A 15842-nucleotide genomic window follows, 5' to 3' on the forward strand; every position below is an offset into this window, starting at 1 on the left:
GCATCCCATTGAAACTGTCGCCCACTTTGTCTGGGTCTAAAAACAGGCTGGTTGGTTTGACCCTGCACTGCGAGTTGCCTGGACAAATCCCTGTGCTTACACGGACCCCCATTAAAGTTATAGGGGTGCTGGAGTGTGATCGCGTGGTCTTCAGGTGCAGGATCAGGGCCTTCGCTCGTGTGTCCAGCATCGCTTGTTATCGCTTGTGTTATGCTGAAGTAAGGCCAGAGGAACCTGTTTCCTTCAGACTCATGGAAACAGGATGGGGGGGCGCTGATTTTCCATCCGCACTGATTGACCTGCTCCTTGCACCGTCACTTAGGCCAGTGCAAAATGGGGGGCCATGCTTCATTTGCCTAGGAGGGCACCATTCTGCACCCACATTGCACAGAGGTAAACGGCTGCACATGCTGGGAAGTGAGGCCCAAGAGGGGTGCATCGTGAGCAGGGCAGGGCGAAATTTTTCCTCCAAGCTTTTTGTTGGTGAGCAATGCTGCGTCGGCGACGCCAGACATTTTGCAAATTTGTGTCTGTTTTGCCAAATTCTTTTGGTCTAAAAGAAACAAAGAAATTCAGGAAAACTCTAAACGTTTCGATTTTTTGGTTCAAAACGACTTTTCTCCCCCAACATTTGCTTGAATTTTATTTTTTTAAAACAAATAAAAAATGTATAAAAATGGCCGGAAACAAAATGTTTTGTTCCACCCACAATCTTTTGCGGGTTTTTTAAAACTTTTTGATTTGCTGAAAATTTTGAAACATTGTGTGTTTGGTTTGGCCTGAAACGATTTTTTCCCCCCATAATTGCCAGCAAACTGGGAAATCCGTTGTTCTCCCAGCTCTAGTTCTGAGTATTCACCGTGTGAATAGCTGAGAATGAACTGGTTTTACAAAATTGCCTAGCTCACACCCCAAAGTTGCTTGGATTGCTTTGACTATGATTTAAATGAAAGAAAGATTGATATTTTACTCATCCATCAAAAATAATGATTGGCTCCTGGTGAAAAGGTGAGTGGAATTTTGCAAGGCTGCAATGAATGAAGAAATACAGCAGCGATTATTGTAGTAACACACAAGGGCTCCAACTGAGATCCCATCGTGCCAGGTGCAGCATAAACATATAGTGACAGACAGTTCCTGTCTTAGATACTCATCTGGCCCCCATTATCATAGTATCTGAGCATCTCACAGCCCTTCATGTATTGATCTTCACACATACCACCTGTGGGGCAGGGCAATTATCCCCCTTGTACAGATGGGGAAAATGGAGTGACTAAGTGATTTGTCCAAGGACACACAGCAGGTCAGTGTCAGAGCTGGGAATAGACCCCAGGTCTCCTGAGTCCGCATACAATGCCCTGCCCACTACATAATGCTGCTGCTCCATGTGATGCTCAACCATGGAAACGTAGCTGTCCTTATGTAGTTTGTTTGCCTCATCTGGCATTTTATGCTCCCAGTTTCACAGGCTGCGTGATGTCCGTGTGGGTATCCGTAAGTGGGAATGGAAAGAATGTGTATTATCTTGAACTGGATTTCTGAAAGATTTGACGATGCAGGCTATAAAAAGCCTCCCGGCCCTGACGCTGCTTTTCACTGGCCTCATTTAAAATAAAAATGCAACAAATGAGCCACATCATAGAGTCTGTGGCCTTAGACAAAAGGGTGAGTCAGAAACCCAGAAATATGGTCAAGGTGAGAATTCAAAGAGCTAAAGTCTTGATACACTAAATGGAAAAAAAAAATACGGCCAGTTCTGTTTCATTTCCTTTCTGGTCTCGCCTTCAATGAGAACTCAAAATTAGATGCCAAAAGTTGGGGGAGCTTGTGAAATACTGCAGACCGGGTTTACGCTGATGGTGGAACCTAAAGGAAATGCTAGTGTAGAAGTGAGTGCTGCAGAGCAGGGCAGATATCACCTAGCTGTCAGCATGGTCTCAGAGGGCTTTGCAAAATGATCTTTCTACAGCAAACGAGAGTCCACAGGGGGGTGTATGGTTTCCGGGGACAGGGAATGGGCTCTGGAGCTGCCTTGTCTAGAAGAGCTGGCTGAGACTTTTCAGATGCAAATTTTTTTCTCTGGAAAATGCTAATTTGTTAAAATGGAAGCTGTTCGCGGGAAAGGTTTGGTTTCGGCGAATCTCCCAGTGAGAAATCGGGGGGGGGGGGGGAAGAACAGTCTTGAAATTGTCGAAACATCCCATTTTGACGTTTTCTAAATGAAGAGTCCCGTTGTTCAGTTCACAATGACTTCTTGTTTTGAAATTTGAGCCACTTTGACCTAGAGAAAAGGTTCAAACTAAAAAAGGAGAACATTGAAAGGAAACATTTCTATTGACCTAGTGCACATTTTTTCTTTTTTTCAGATATTGGTTTGCAATTTTTTTCAAGCTTTCAAGTTTTCATCCCAATTCGGGGTGGGGAAAAAATGTCAAAAATCTCAAAAACTCTCACAGAATGGGAAAAACATCTCCCACCCTGCCCTAACCTTGTCTGTAAGTAAAAGTTGCCATGCTTTAACTTGACTGGTATAGTTAAATCAGTACAACGCCCCTCGTGGGGATCCCATTATACTGATATAAAACTGCTGACCACAGCTCACTCCCTCATGGAAAGGGGAACTAGCTGGTATGAGGCATCTTCTGCACGAGGGCTGTAAGCTATTCTGGTGAGAAATCACATTGCTAGCAAACACAGACATACCAGTAGAACTTTGAAATGCAGACCCGGCCTAAGTCACGGGTTCAAATCATTGCCATTTTGGTGGCTGCTGTGAAATGCTGTAGGACTCAAACTAAAACTGCTCAGCGCCCACACGTGGTCACTTTGCATTTACTTGTTTGCAGTCTCGGCAACAGCACTCCCAGCTCAGGGTTGAGACTGATGTGGAGAGAGGAGTTTGCCGTGCTGTGGGAGCTGGCACACAACCGGAAGGTCTCCTGCAGCCAGCTATTGAGCCCAGTATCTAGTCAGGGCACATTAATGGCCGAAGACAGCCCCTGCTCTGTGCGTGGAACTCCCTCTGATATGAATAGGGTCTGGGTCATGGTCCGCAGGCCATATATTTGGATCCTGCACAAACACTAGGGCAAAGACATTCCATTGAACTCAATGGCGTTAGACACTCAAATGCCTTTTGAAAATCTGGGCCTTGGAGCATATAATGATGAATTAATAAACCAAGCCATGAATGGTAACAAAGGCTGATGTTTAGAAATGCTTTTCCGCTCACATTCACTTCATTTGGCATTGTGGATGCCTTGAAAATCAGGCCTTAAGGGGTTTAAAAGCAGAAAAAATTAATACTTCCCTTTACTTCTCCTGGGGCTTTTATTTTCAAAGTTTATTCCCTTTCGTCTTCTATGAGACTGGCTTTGTGTGCAGTAATAAATACCCTTTGACGTGGGAGTGGTTTTTAAATTCAGGAGGAAGATTGCTAGCTCGGCCGGCTGTCCAAGCAAGGCGGGAGCTCAGCTCCTCTGAAATGTTTGCTTATTTCAAGCACAGGCTGCAGTCACTGGTGGGTTACTTATTTTGTATTCAGAGGGTTAATTGGATTGCCAATTCTGTGTGCTTCAATGAAATGCGATTTTGCCACAGTGACACCTTGTGGCTGCATGGAAATTTCAGGCCGATGACTGACAAAAAAATCCTCAGAGTCATACAGACCCCATGAAAAACTGTATTGCCAACCCCAGGCATTCAAAAATCATGTCAGGCCCCCTAAATCATGAGATTGGCTTAAAAATCATGTGATTTTATAAAAGAACCACTTTGGGATCCTTTTCATTTGTTTTCTGGTGTCGTAGCCGTTAGGGTTCATATTTTCACATTTTGCTCGGCAGAAATGAGTGCGAAAAACTTATTTTTGTTAAAAAAAAGCAGCTGAAATTCTCACATTGTGATATGACTCTAGGATCTGGGGCTTTAAGAAAAGCTCCCAATATGCTCTGTAACCCATTAAATAAACATAATCAATAATAATCATACATTACTCATTAATTTTATTTTTTGTGGGGTGGCAGCACACAAGAGGCACCAATCCTGGGTCAGGACTCCGCTGTGCTAGGAGCTGTACAAAGACAGAACAAAAAAGGGACCCACAGTGAGCTCATTAGAAGGGTTTTGTCTCGTGGCCACTCGTCCCACATGGGAGGAGGCCCTGCTCTACCCCGCGCCGGTGGATGTTTTTTAAGGGTGCATCGGTTTTTACAAGGGATTTCTACAGTGAGTCCAAACCAAAACTCTGGAACTGGGGCAAGTTTAGTCCCGGATCCAGACGTCCCAGAGCTTGGGGTAGGGTGACCCAGATAGCATGTGTGACAATCGGGATGGGGGTGGGGGGTTCATAGGCGCCTCTATAAGAAAAAGCCCCGAATACTGGGACTGTCCCTATAAAATCAGGAGATGGGGTCACCCTGGCTTGGGGCCGCTTCAGCCCCAGAGCCAAACTTTGCAGCTTCAGTTTTCTGCACATGTTTTTACACCTAGACATTAGCAGCCCCCAGCCCCGCCCCGCCCCGCCCCGCCCCTGCCCGGAGCTGGCCGCCAGCCAGGGATGCTCCGCCTCGCACTCTCCGCTCTGAGCATCCGAGGCCTCTTGCGACTGCCCGTGGCCCCGCCCCGAAAACTACAACTCCCGGAATGCCATGGGGCGGGAGGAGCGGTTGAGCGGTGCCTGCGACAACCGAACCCGGGAGCACGCCCCCTTCCCCCGCCGCCCATTGGTCAGCCAGGCTACGTCCGCCCGCTGGAGGCGGGGTCCACCCCCCACCCGGGCCTTTGGGCCTTCTCCTTTCTTTCTTTGTCCCCTGCTCGGCTTCCGTACGGGATCCGCTCCGCGGGTGCAGCCGGGGGTGTCGGCTCCCAGCCCGGCCAGGCGGGGCAGCTACTGGGGCTGCCTGACTCCGGTCCCTAGAGCCTGCCCCTCCCCCCCAGTTCTGGGCCCCCCCCCCACTCCGCCTGGACCCCCCGAGACTGACCCAAACCGGGCCCCAGAGCCTGCCCCTCCCCCTCCCCCAATCCGCCCCCCCACCCGCCTGGACCCCCCCGAGACTGACCCCAACCGTCCCCCGGGCCCCAGAGCCTGATCCCCTCCCCCCCCCTGATCCTGCCCCTCCCCCATCCCCGGCCCCCAGAGCCCGAGGACCCCTCCCCCCCCGGACCCCGCAGCCATGGGGGCCGCTGTCTTCTTCGGCTGCACATTTGTTGCCTTCGGCCCGGCCTTCTCCCTCTTCTTGCTCACGGTGGCCAGGGACCCGCTCCGGGTCATCATCCTGGTGGCGGGGTGAGTCTGGGGCTGGGCACCCCCTCCCCGTGGAGATCTGCCTGGCGGGGGTGGGTGGGAACGGGGACGTCTCCTCGTGGGGGGGTCGGGAGGAGCTGGGTCCGAGGGTGGCGCTGAGGGGACTCCCCCCTCGGAAGTCATCCTAGGGCTGGAAACCCGCCCTTCCCACCCCCTGCATGATCCACTGGGTGCTGGGTTGTGCCCATACGGGGCATCCCCTCTGGGGCGGGCTGGATGTGTCTGGGGCGTGCTGAGGTCCCACCCAGGGTGTGTGCTGAGGTGCTAGAGACCCTCTGGGGGGGGCTGGGTCAGCCGGGGGGACCTCTTGGGTGGTCATACTGGCAGCTGGGGGTGGGGACTCACTGGGATATGGGATTGCTCGGGACCCCATCAGGTCGATCCTGCTGGGGTTGGAGAGTGCAGAGGGAAGAGGTCTGGAGGGTGAAAGTTTTACTCCTCTCTGAGTTAGTCTGGGGGTTGCCTGCTGGCATTTGGGGGGGGATTAGGCTTGGGCTAGGCTGAGTCTCCCCCGTTCGGGGCAGAGTTGAGGCTTCAACTTTCTATCACTGTTTGGAAAGTGGAAAACTAACCCTGCCTTTCCTGGCCTCCCACCTTTTGTTTTCTGCCTTTCTGACATAACTCCCAACATTCTTGGGAGGATTAAGTTGCCTCCTCGTTTCCCGGCAATTGAGTTCCCAGACTTCAACTCTCCTGCTCCAGAAGGGACACAATGGTCACGAAACTGCAACCTTATCTAGAGCGTAGCCGTGTAATCTGTGCACCAACTGTGCAGGCTGCGCGAGACGTCCCTGACTGGTGCCAAACAGCCGCTACGGAGCAAGCATTGTTGGGATTTAAACCACCTTTGCTGAAATCTTTGCGGCTCTAAAGTCCAGGCCGTGCTCAGTGTTTGCGCTGGGCTGTTTCCCCTTGGGCAGGCCCTCTTTGAAGTGGGGGTTTCTGATTGCTTGGCTGCTTAAACTGCCATGCAGTGTCATGCTCTTAAAGAGCTGGTCACGCGTGTGTCCCGGCTGCAGGCTGACCCGTAATACAATGTCTCTCAATGAGTCTCTGGCAGCGGGGATTGAACATTGGACCTCTGGGTAGAAAAGTAAGAGGCTCGACTGCTGGAACTAAAAGACCCAAACAGTAGCAGGTTCATAAATGGCCCAGCCGCCCCCTAGCAGGTGACAGAGCACCACACCAAGTGGGCAGGGGTTACAGGCTCCTCATGACAAATGCACAACTTTTGTGACCAACTATATGGAAACCTTGCACAAGACCCCAATAGTTGCTCCTCTGTGTTGGCTGTTGCAGGGTTGTGGCTACCAGTTGTTTAGTAACCACACCTGGTCATGCCCATGTGTCAGCCGCAACAGGAAGCATTTGCTGCTTATGGAAGAGCCCAGAGCAGCCCAGATCCACTGCGGTAGTGGTGCATTTCTCACCGCAGGGATGGGCCCGTGAAAGACCCATGTTCTTGTGACTTCGAGGGGCTAAGAATACTAAATAGCTTCCCCATTTTACAGCGAGGAAGTGACTTGCACCCATAGTTGCTAAGTGAGTCAGTTTTCGCTTTAGGAGTAGAACCTAGGACTCCAGATCTCCTGTTAGTTTACTGTGCCACCCACTTCCTTCATATCCACTGCCTGGGGATAGCATGTGTCTCACAGGAGCATGATCAAGTGTGGTAGGAGATGATAAAACTTCCTTATTGAGCGCGTGACCCAAAGGGAACATGCTGCATTGACAGCACACATCTTAACTTGTTTGTCTTGCTCTCTGACAGGGCGTTTTTCTGGCTAGTTTCCCTGCTGTTGGCCTCCTTGATCTGGTTCATTTCAGTGCATCTCAGCAATCAGGAGAACTCCAGGCTGCAGTATGGCCTCCTCGTCTTCGGGGCCGCGGTGTCAGTGCTGCTGCAGGAAGCATTTAGATTTGCCTACTTCAAGCTACTCAAGTAAGAGAACCTCTCTGGGAGCAGGCTATGTCCCCCTCTGTGAAATGGGGACAGAGACACTGCCGTCCTTGGTAAAGTGCTTCGAGATCTACTGATGAAAAGCATTAGATAAGAGCTAGCGATGATGATTAGAAACCGCGGGTGGCAACTGATTGTAGAACTTGCTCCCTAGTGTTGCCACCTGTCTCCCTTCTAGATATTGTCCATGAGCTGCTCTTCTTTGCTGTCTGCCGCTTGCTCGATAAACGCCACCTCCCCTCGTTTAACCGCCAAACTTCCGTTCTCTTCTTTCTCTGACCCCCCAGGAAAGCCGATGAAGGCTTAGCGACCCTCAGTGAGGATGGGCAGTCTCCCATCTCCCTCAAGCAGATGGCCTACGGTGAGTAAGCCGCTGGGCGAGAGCTTGTGCTTTCCCCCTTCCCATGTAAATGACTGACCCCTTCACACACCATTTCAGTCGTGCCCTGCAGCAGGCCCAGGGGGCTCAGATACCACAGTGATGCGGGCGACATAAGAATTGGATCAGGGTAGCTGGTGTGCAGCAATGGCTGCCTTCCGGGCACTGCCGACTCTGCTGCAATCTGCAGCAACAGCCTGACTGGCTCTCATGCTTCCCTCTATTAACTTCGGCCGCTTGCCAGTAGCCTTGGCATGCACTTAGGATGCATCCCCCTCCGCTTGCTGGTCCATCCCCTCCCTGCCTCAGAACACATTAGCTGCAGCCCTGCAATGTACAGAATTGGCAAGGCATCTCCGAATGGTTGGTCCATCTCTTTGCCTCTGGGGAGAGCAGGGATGATGTGGAAAATGCTGGGGAACTTCCCCCGTGCTTGTCAGTTGAGTCCAAAGCTGCTTGTGGTGCTTTGCACAGCCATCGGTAACTTCAGCGCTGTTAGTCAATATCCTCTTCCTCCTTCTTAGTGTCGGGGCTATCCTTCGGGATCATCAGTGGGGTCTTCTCGGTCATTAACATCCTGGCGGACTCCATAGGGCCAGGCATCGTAGGGATCCATGGGGATTCGCCTTATTACTTCATCACGTCAGGTAAGGCAGGAGCCCCTGTGTGCTTGGGAACGATGAGATCATCTTGCCCTGACGCCCTGGGGATGGGCTGCGGGGCCCGCTGCCTGCCTGAATGGTTTTCTGTCCACTGCAGTGCTAGCTCCTTGCTTTTAATGTCCTGGGTGGTGCCATTAATTGGGTTGGGCTCAGACCCCGGGTCAAACACATCATGAGGAACCAGCTTTTGCTCCAGTTGTAGAAGACTGGATCTAACCAGAACCAAAGGAGACTGGCCGGGGCATGATGCAAGTCTGCCCCATTCCTCCCTGTCAGCCAAGAGCTGAATATCTTACCACTGCAGCATCCGTCTTGGGAGGCAATGCTGTCTATTGGTTAGAGCAGGAAACTTGGAGTCTAGAGATCCAGGGTTACATCCTGGCCTCATTGAAGTAAATGGTGAACCTCCTTTGACTTCAGTGCTGCCAGGGTTCTAGTCCCGGCTCTGCCATGGACTTGTGTGACCCTGGGCCCTCGCTAAAAATGTGGCTACCTGGTGGGGCTCTGAATCTTGATGACCAGACGGTACCTGGAGAGCCTGGATGAAAGGGCTAGAAAAGTGTTACTGTTACGTAGCCTGCGAAGAACTGCCTGCGGCTGGAACTGTGAATCCCCTTTCCCAGCGAGATGCAACCCCAAGTCCCTCATTGCTTAGTCTTGTTCTACACTTTGGAGATAAGGCAGCTTGTGTCAACTTAACTATGTCCGTGTACACGCTGTGACTGAGGCAAGTGCCCTAATACCCCAACAGCATCACTCCACCCCCACGAGAGGCATAGGACTTACGCTGGTGCAGTGAGGGCCGCGCAGTGTCAGTGTAGACACTACAGGTTACTTACCTGGGCTGCTGGCTGTCATTCTTGTCAATTTCACAGCTCTGTGCTGGAGCCGTGACATTGACAAGAAAGCGGGGGGCAGGTATGGGGACCCAGTTACAGCCTGCCTGTCCCCCAAGCTCCCTGCAGCTTCCCCACTCTCAGCCCCGAGCTTCCATGCAGCCAGGCTCCCTGCGGGGACCCTCCCACCCATCCACATGGCCCCTCTTAAGTCAGTGGAAGCGCTCCCGGTGAGGACACCCACCACGGACAGAAGGAGGGTAGCGTGGATATGAACCACTGCAGTGGCTGTAAGTCGACCTAACATAGGTCAACTTACGTTTGTAGTGTAGACGTTTCCTTGGGGTCGCTAATGACCCCGAGGCACTTCCCATAAAGTCTGGGATGTTAGCCCCAAATTCATCCCCTCTTCCAACTTCAGATTTCACTGGAGAAATGATTCCCCCCTCCTCCTATAAAAAGTATCGTATGGGGTGGCTGCTGGGCTCCACTCCAGAGGTGGCTGCATTTCAACAGCCGATGCACAAACCAGTCTGCAAAATGCTTCAGGATCCTACCAGCGGAAAGGCGCTATGGAAGCGGGGAGACTGTGGTAACGTGTCGCTGTTGGGAAGGTGTGGGGTGCTGACACCTCACTGGTCTGTTCCCCTCTCTCTCCTCCCAGCATTCCTGACCATGGCAGTCGTCTTCCTGCACACCTTCTGGGGGGTGATCTTCTTTGACGCCTGCGAGAAGCAGCGCTATTGGTCCGTGGGGCTGGTGGTGGCCAGTCATCTCCTCACGTCGGGGCTGGTGAGTGAGGCTGCCGGTGATCGGATAGGATGGGGATGGTCGGTGGGGCGGGGCTAGCTGGCGCTGACCTGTGCTTCTGGGGGAATGATGGGGGGGGGGGGATTGTCTGGGCTGCCTCTCCTTAAGTGTCATCAAAAGCCAATTCAGAGGGGTTGGGTGAGTCAGGAACTGTTCTGCCCCTCCCCCTGCAGCAGCTGATCCTGACATGCTGGTGGGGGATGGGGGGGACTTAAGCAGTGTTAATAAAGCCCTTGCAAGGGGCTTTGTGTTCTCCACTAAGCTCCTCCTGGTGAAACCGATGGGCAGAAGTTGCAGCAGAGCTCAGCATGGCGCTGCTCTGCTTCGAGTGGGGGTTGGGGAGTTGGTGGGTGGAGGGAGGGGATGCTGCCTGTCCCCGCATCCCCCCCAAACGCTTAGAGGCCTGAAGGCCTGGAGCAGAGAGCCTGGATCAGGGGCACTGGCTGGCATGGGGTGCCAGGACTCTGCAGGCAGCTGGAAGGTGGCGGCATTTCTGACCTCATGTCCCTCCATCTCTCCTAGACCTTCCTGAATCCCTGGTACCAGGCCAGCCTTGTCCCCATTTATATCATCACCATCTGCATGGGCGTCTGGGCCTTCTTCACCGCCGGAGGCTCCTTGCACAACATCCTCGCCTGCCTCTCCTGTAAGTACCTAGCAGCCGCCTGGCGGGAGGGGAGGGGGGGTGACGTGGTCACTGGGGTGGGTGGGTAGGTGGGGAATGGGCCAATGCCACGTTCGCTTACAATGCTGGCGAGCGGCTCTAGCCCAAAATCCGTTCAGGAGACTCCCTTGGCCTACGGGTGCTTTGGGGGGCAGTAGCACATGGAGAGCAGCCACTCCCAGCTGGTGGGTGCGCACAACCCCCACCCAGTGACCTGCTCCAGAACGATTGCCTTCAAATGACACTCAGAGACTCTCAGCCGGGTGCTGGGACTGGTGTTGTGCCAACGCTGCTCCATCACTAACCACCTAAATGCCGCGCTGGGGAAACAGCCCCCGGGAATCCAAGTCATCCTGTAGCCCCAGGAGCCAGCAGACCGTGCGCAGCCTCAGCCCTGCCCTCGGGCGACATTTGCTGTCCATTGGCCTGCTCGGTCCTGACCCTCTCACAGACCCCGGCGAGGAGGGGGACGTGGGCCGCTCAGTGCCGGTGACATCCACCCTGAGGCAGCCTGCTCTGCTGAGACCCAGGCTGTGGTTGATCTCAAGTCTCTGTTCCATGCGGCCTTCCTAGAGAATCTGGATTCGAACCCGTGACCCAGCGGTAGAAGGGCGTGAAACCATTAACAGTCCCTTAAGCCACACCCGCCGCTTCACGCCCCCCGCTGCCTGAGTTACTGGCTTTTGCCCTTCCCCTGCAGGTAAACAGGAGGAAGACAACCACGTGATGGTGTACTCTGCGCTGCAGGTCCCGGTCGAGGACTGAGCGCCTCCTCCGCCCAGGACCTGCCGGCCAGACACATCCAGGGAAGACCAATACCCAAGTGCCCTGTTCTCTGCAGCTGCGAGCAGCCTGTGACGCCCCCTCCCCGTGGCAGGAGCTGGGGTGTGGGACTCGGAGCCTGTCAGAGCAGATCCCCCTGCTCACGCTGGGGCTGTGCCGCCATCTGGGACTGCTGGGGTTGCGAGGCTGGATCCCATGGGGCCCTGGCAGTCTCTGGCCATGGATTCAGGGGCCTGGGGCTCTGCCCGAGTTTTTTCCCTCCTCCTGTCAGCTCTGACTGCGAAAGACTGAGGCTCTGAGCAGGCCTCTCCGACTCGATCGAATTGGAACCTGCCCAGAATTGGGGTCATGGCAGGACTTGCAAACTCGGCTCCCCACTCCCGGTATGAAGACGCTGCCCACTTGGGAGCTCCTCTGTCTAACTGGTGCCGCGGCACAGCGGCCTGGAAAGTCCTGTCTGGCAGCATCGGCGACTGTCGCTTTTGGAACCACTTTAGAAATGGTCCTTGATTGGGGTCTAAGCGGTAATGCCTGGTCTGGGTTAGTGCCTCGGTTGGGTTAGTGCCAGTCTGCCCTGGGCTCAGGGGCACGGGGCCACAGAGGGCCCCCTGATCTCTCAGCCGGGCCCCTGGGTTTGTGGGCGGGAGGACGGCTGTGGCTCCTCTGCATTTGCTGCTGCAGCCTGTGACTGACTCAGCTGGAAACTCGGCCCACCGATAAAGGCTTGGCCTGCTTCGGGGAGGGGTCAGTTGGAACAGAACCCTAAAAGGATGGGGTGCTTCCCCCCTCGAAGTGCAGCCAGCCCTACTAACTTCTCTCCAGGGATTGCTGGTGAATGTGCCCCCAGCAGGTTTAGTTAGCCCAGGATCCCTGGGAGAAAGGGGTGATGGTCTGGAAACACTACAGCACTCAGTCCTTGGGCTGCAGGGCACGCATGTGTCAGTCCGAGGGACGTATCTAGGGACCACAGCCTGGCGGGGGTTAACATCGCTGCCCCCCACGAGAGAGCTGCACCCCTAGCTAAGTGTGGGGACCAGCTGGGGAAAAGGTAAGTGTGCCTCCTGTCTCGCTCACAGGCGCCCTCTAGTGGGAGGCCAGGCAGAGCGATGCAGCGTGCAAGTCGTGCCCCGGATCGGAGGGCGAGGATCTGATTTAGGGAGGGCTGGGGCTAGCACCACGGCTGCAGAACGGGTCTTGGTATCGCTGCCTCTGCGAGCGCTGATCTGGTGCAGCAGGCGCTGCCCCAGCTGTGGGCATTAGCGGGTCTCCTCCACAGGCCCAGATGCTTCCAGTGCTGTAGAAGGGGGCTAAGCAGGGCTGCTGCTCTCAGGGGATAAATCGATTGCCCCGCGAATCTTGCCCTGGAGACCCCCTGCCAGTGGAGAGCGGCGGCGAGCCGGTTGCTGTCTGCTACGAGAGGCTGAACATCTCAGCGTGTGGTTTTTGTCTGAGGTTGGGAGAAGAGTCACTATCAGGCGGTAACGTCGGGATTTTTAAAATAGTTTTTTGATTCAGAGTAAAACCCTTTTAATAGAGACGGTATGATGCCTAATAAACACTTTTGTAATGGGCCTGGAGTGAGACCTGGTGTTTCCTTCTGGCCACGTCTGGGCAACGTTTGGGGTAAATCCACTTATTTTATGAGGGGATTGTATCCCTGCCTAGGGCCATCTAAGGGCCATCCACTACCATTACTACCATAGCAGTTGGGATCAGGCCCTGCCCAGCCACTCAGCGAGCTAGGCCCTGCCCTGAAGAGCCGCCAGTCTAAATACACTGGGGGAGGAGGAGAAACTGAGGCACAGCGTTGCCGTGACTTGCCCAAGATCATGCAGCAGTTTGGGAATAGACCCCAGCTCTCCTGCATCCCTGTCCAGTGCATTACCCCCGACCTGTGCTGGGAGAACCCTTGCGACATGCTCAGCTGAGCCGGGGAGAGTTGCGAAAATGCACTTTCCGTTCGGATTGTGAAATCTCTGCCAGCCGCCTGGCGCCTTCCTCAGTGAAGCGTCTCGTGCCCAGGGCTAGGTGCCTTGTGATTCTGACGAAATTCCTTCGCTAGCGTTTTCCATCCAAGCCTTACATCCTGTACGCATTAATTAACCCTTGCCCCTCCCCTGCGCAGCAGCTATTCCAGCTGCAGGTGCTGCTAAACTCGCCGCACAGTCGGCGACAGAACCCAGGAGTCCTGGGGCCGGAGCAGAACTCTCTCTCTAACTGGCTTTTTGTGGCACGTCCTTGCTCTTTCTTCTCTCTTCCTGCTTTCCCGGCTTCCCGTGATGCAGAACTTGCCCATCGAATAGCGAAGAAGCAGGGGTGGTAGCGCACAGCCACCAGCAGAAGGAAAGGATGTTTCTCAGGCCCTGTCCGTGCGGCTGCGGTAGCCAGGGTAGTTGCAGCTGTTTAAGGGCGCAGGCAGTTGCCTCTCCTAAGTAACAGGCTGTGGTTTGCGTCTACACAGCCGCATTTCGGCCATCGTGACACGTTTCGGCATCTGCCCCAAGTGCGCTTTCTGCTCTGTGGGTGGCAGCTGTCAGCACCACGAACTAATGGGTGACAGTTTTGGGCCTCAGTTTCCCCATCACCAAATTAGAGACCCCTCACGCTGGCATGGTGGGGAGGGGAGGTTAATGCAGCAGTGGCTTGAGATCAGGCGGCTGAAGGCGCTAGAGCGATCGCAAAGCAGCGAATAGGAGGGTTTGTCTCCCCAGTGTGTCAGTGAATCAGCTGTGAGACCCCTCCCAGCAGTAGAGACTGTGCGTTCTAGGAGGAGCTCGGTAGATCTGTCTGCACCCCGACAGCTGAGCTGTACCCAGAAACCTCCCTCTCCAGGACTGTGGGGTGGGTGCAGGCTGTGCCTGAATGTCCCAGCATGAACAAAAGCCACGGCTCTGTTTTGTTTTAGTTTTACAGCCGCTGTCTCCTAAACCTGCCTCCTACTACTCTGGATTTCTAAGGCACCTTCCATGTGGATCTGTGTCCACAGCCTGTGGGTGAAGAACAATCCTTTAACGGATGGGGAAATGGAGGGACAGAGAAGCAAAGTGGCTTGCCTTAAGATCCCCCAGGAAGTCCATGACACAGGCAGGGAAGAGAACCCAGGAGTCCTAGTTCCAGTTACTCCCACCTTGAGAAGAGTCCAGGCTGCCCTTTACCCCACCTTCCCTCTCCATCCTGGCAACCTATTTGGTTAAAAAATAGCCGCCACACGGGGCTAGCTCTGGCATCCCCAGTTCTCCACTGACCAGCAGCAGAGACAAGGGCCTGGAGTAGTGGAACTGTGCATGTAACGGGCAGGACACTGGCTGGCCCTAAACATGCAGGCCAGCATGACGGGTGCGAGCGGGAACGCTGCCTGCAGGTGCAGGAAGAGGCTTTTGATTTCAATCTTGCTGGCCACCAGGGGGTGCTCTGACCTCGGAACTGGATGTGGGAGGAAGAGGAGGAGGGAGGCGAATTGGCCCTATGGGGCTGGGTGAGAGCCACCCTCACTAGCAGGGGCTGCCACCTGGCTGGTTTTCCACGGCCTTGCTGGGTGCAAGGTGTAAGCCGCACACTTGTAAGCTGTGCGGCCGCCGGGCGATCTTCCAGCCACCGCTGCCTGATGCCTTTTTACACTCTCCTTTTAGAGCTGCGGCTCCCTCCAGCCTGGCGGGAGAGCAAACCGGGGCCCCCCAGACTCTGGGGCTAGCGGAAGAGGGGGCAGGTGCTGGGCCGGGGCGTGGGGTGCTGTGGGGGCTCCAGCTGATCAGTGCACACATGGCTACTCAAAGGCAGGGGCTAGGCGGGAGAGCCCAGGCTGGAGTTTGCTGCCTTGTTACTGACTCACCGGGGCCCCTTGAGCAGGTTGTCTCACCCGCCTTAAGTGTAATGGGTGGATGTGGGTATAATATCCACCGCTGCCTGAGAAGGGCTTTGAGCTGCTGGGGAAGTGCGGGGTGTCATACGGAAAGAAGCCTTCAGTGTACTTAGCCGTTGTTCTTTTCCCCTGCTCCACCCCAGAGCTGGCTGCATTACACAAGGGAGAATAGCGCTTCTGGTGCATAGATGGTTCCTGGGGACTCGGGGATAAAGGCTGATGCTGCTGGAGCCCCAGACTCTGGATGCTGTGTGTGGGACTCCATGCAAGAGCTGCTGCCCTGTGGAATCTGCCACAGGGGGACCGGCCCTTTAAGAGGAGATGGGTCCAGCCCCACCTGAGCCTCCTCCCCAGGTAGAGAAAAAGAGCAAAGTCGGGTGGTGGGGGGTAGCTCAGCCTGCGGGGGAGGTAAACAAAAGCCTGGGGGGAGCCAATGGGGAAAGAAGGGAGCTTGCAGGTCGGAAGCCTTGGGAATTGCTGCTCACGAGATGCTTTCTATGGCCTGCTTCTCCCTCACTCCCAGGCGGGGGGCTGGTGGGGCAGCCTGTAGGGAGCAGGAGCTGGCTGGGAAGGCTGGGGTGCAG

At 54.6% G+C, this 15842-nt stretch overlaps 1 protein-coding gene across 1 annotated transcript; it reads left to right on the forward strand.

The window, feature by feature from the left end:
• The first annotated feature begins 4694 nt into the window (after positions 1-4694).
• APH1A (aph-1 homolog A, gamma-secretase subunit) lies at positions 4695-13085 on the forward strand. The gene is made up of 7 exons (XM_067569591.1): positions 4695-5287; positions 7077-7247; positions 7553-7626; positions 8169-8291; positions 9807-9934; positions 10475-10598; positions 11317-13085. The coding sequence occupies exons 1-7, from the start codon at positions 5175-5177 to the stop codon at positions 11379-11381; spliced, it is 798 nt and encodes a 265-aa protein (XP_067425692.1). The 5' UTR covers positions 4695-5174; the 3' UTR covers positions 11382-13085.
• The last annotated feature ends 2757 nt before the right edge of the window (positions 13086-15842 follow it).

Source organism: Emydura macquarii, unplaced genomic scaffold (assembly GCF_026122565.2).
Source record: "Emydura macquarii macquarii isolate MOO-44397 ecotype Brisbane River unplaced genomic scaffold, CSIRO-AGI_Emac_v2 contig_2924, whole genome shotgun sequence".
Classification (NCBI taxonomy): domain Eukaryota; kingdom Metazoa; phylum Chordata; order Testudines; family Chelidae; genus Emydura; species Emydura macquarii.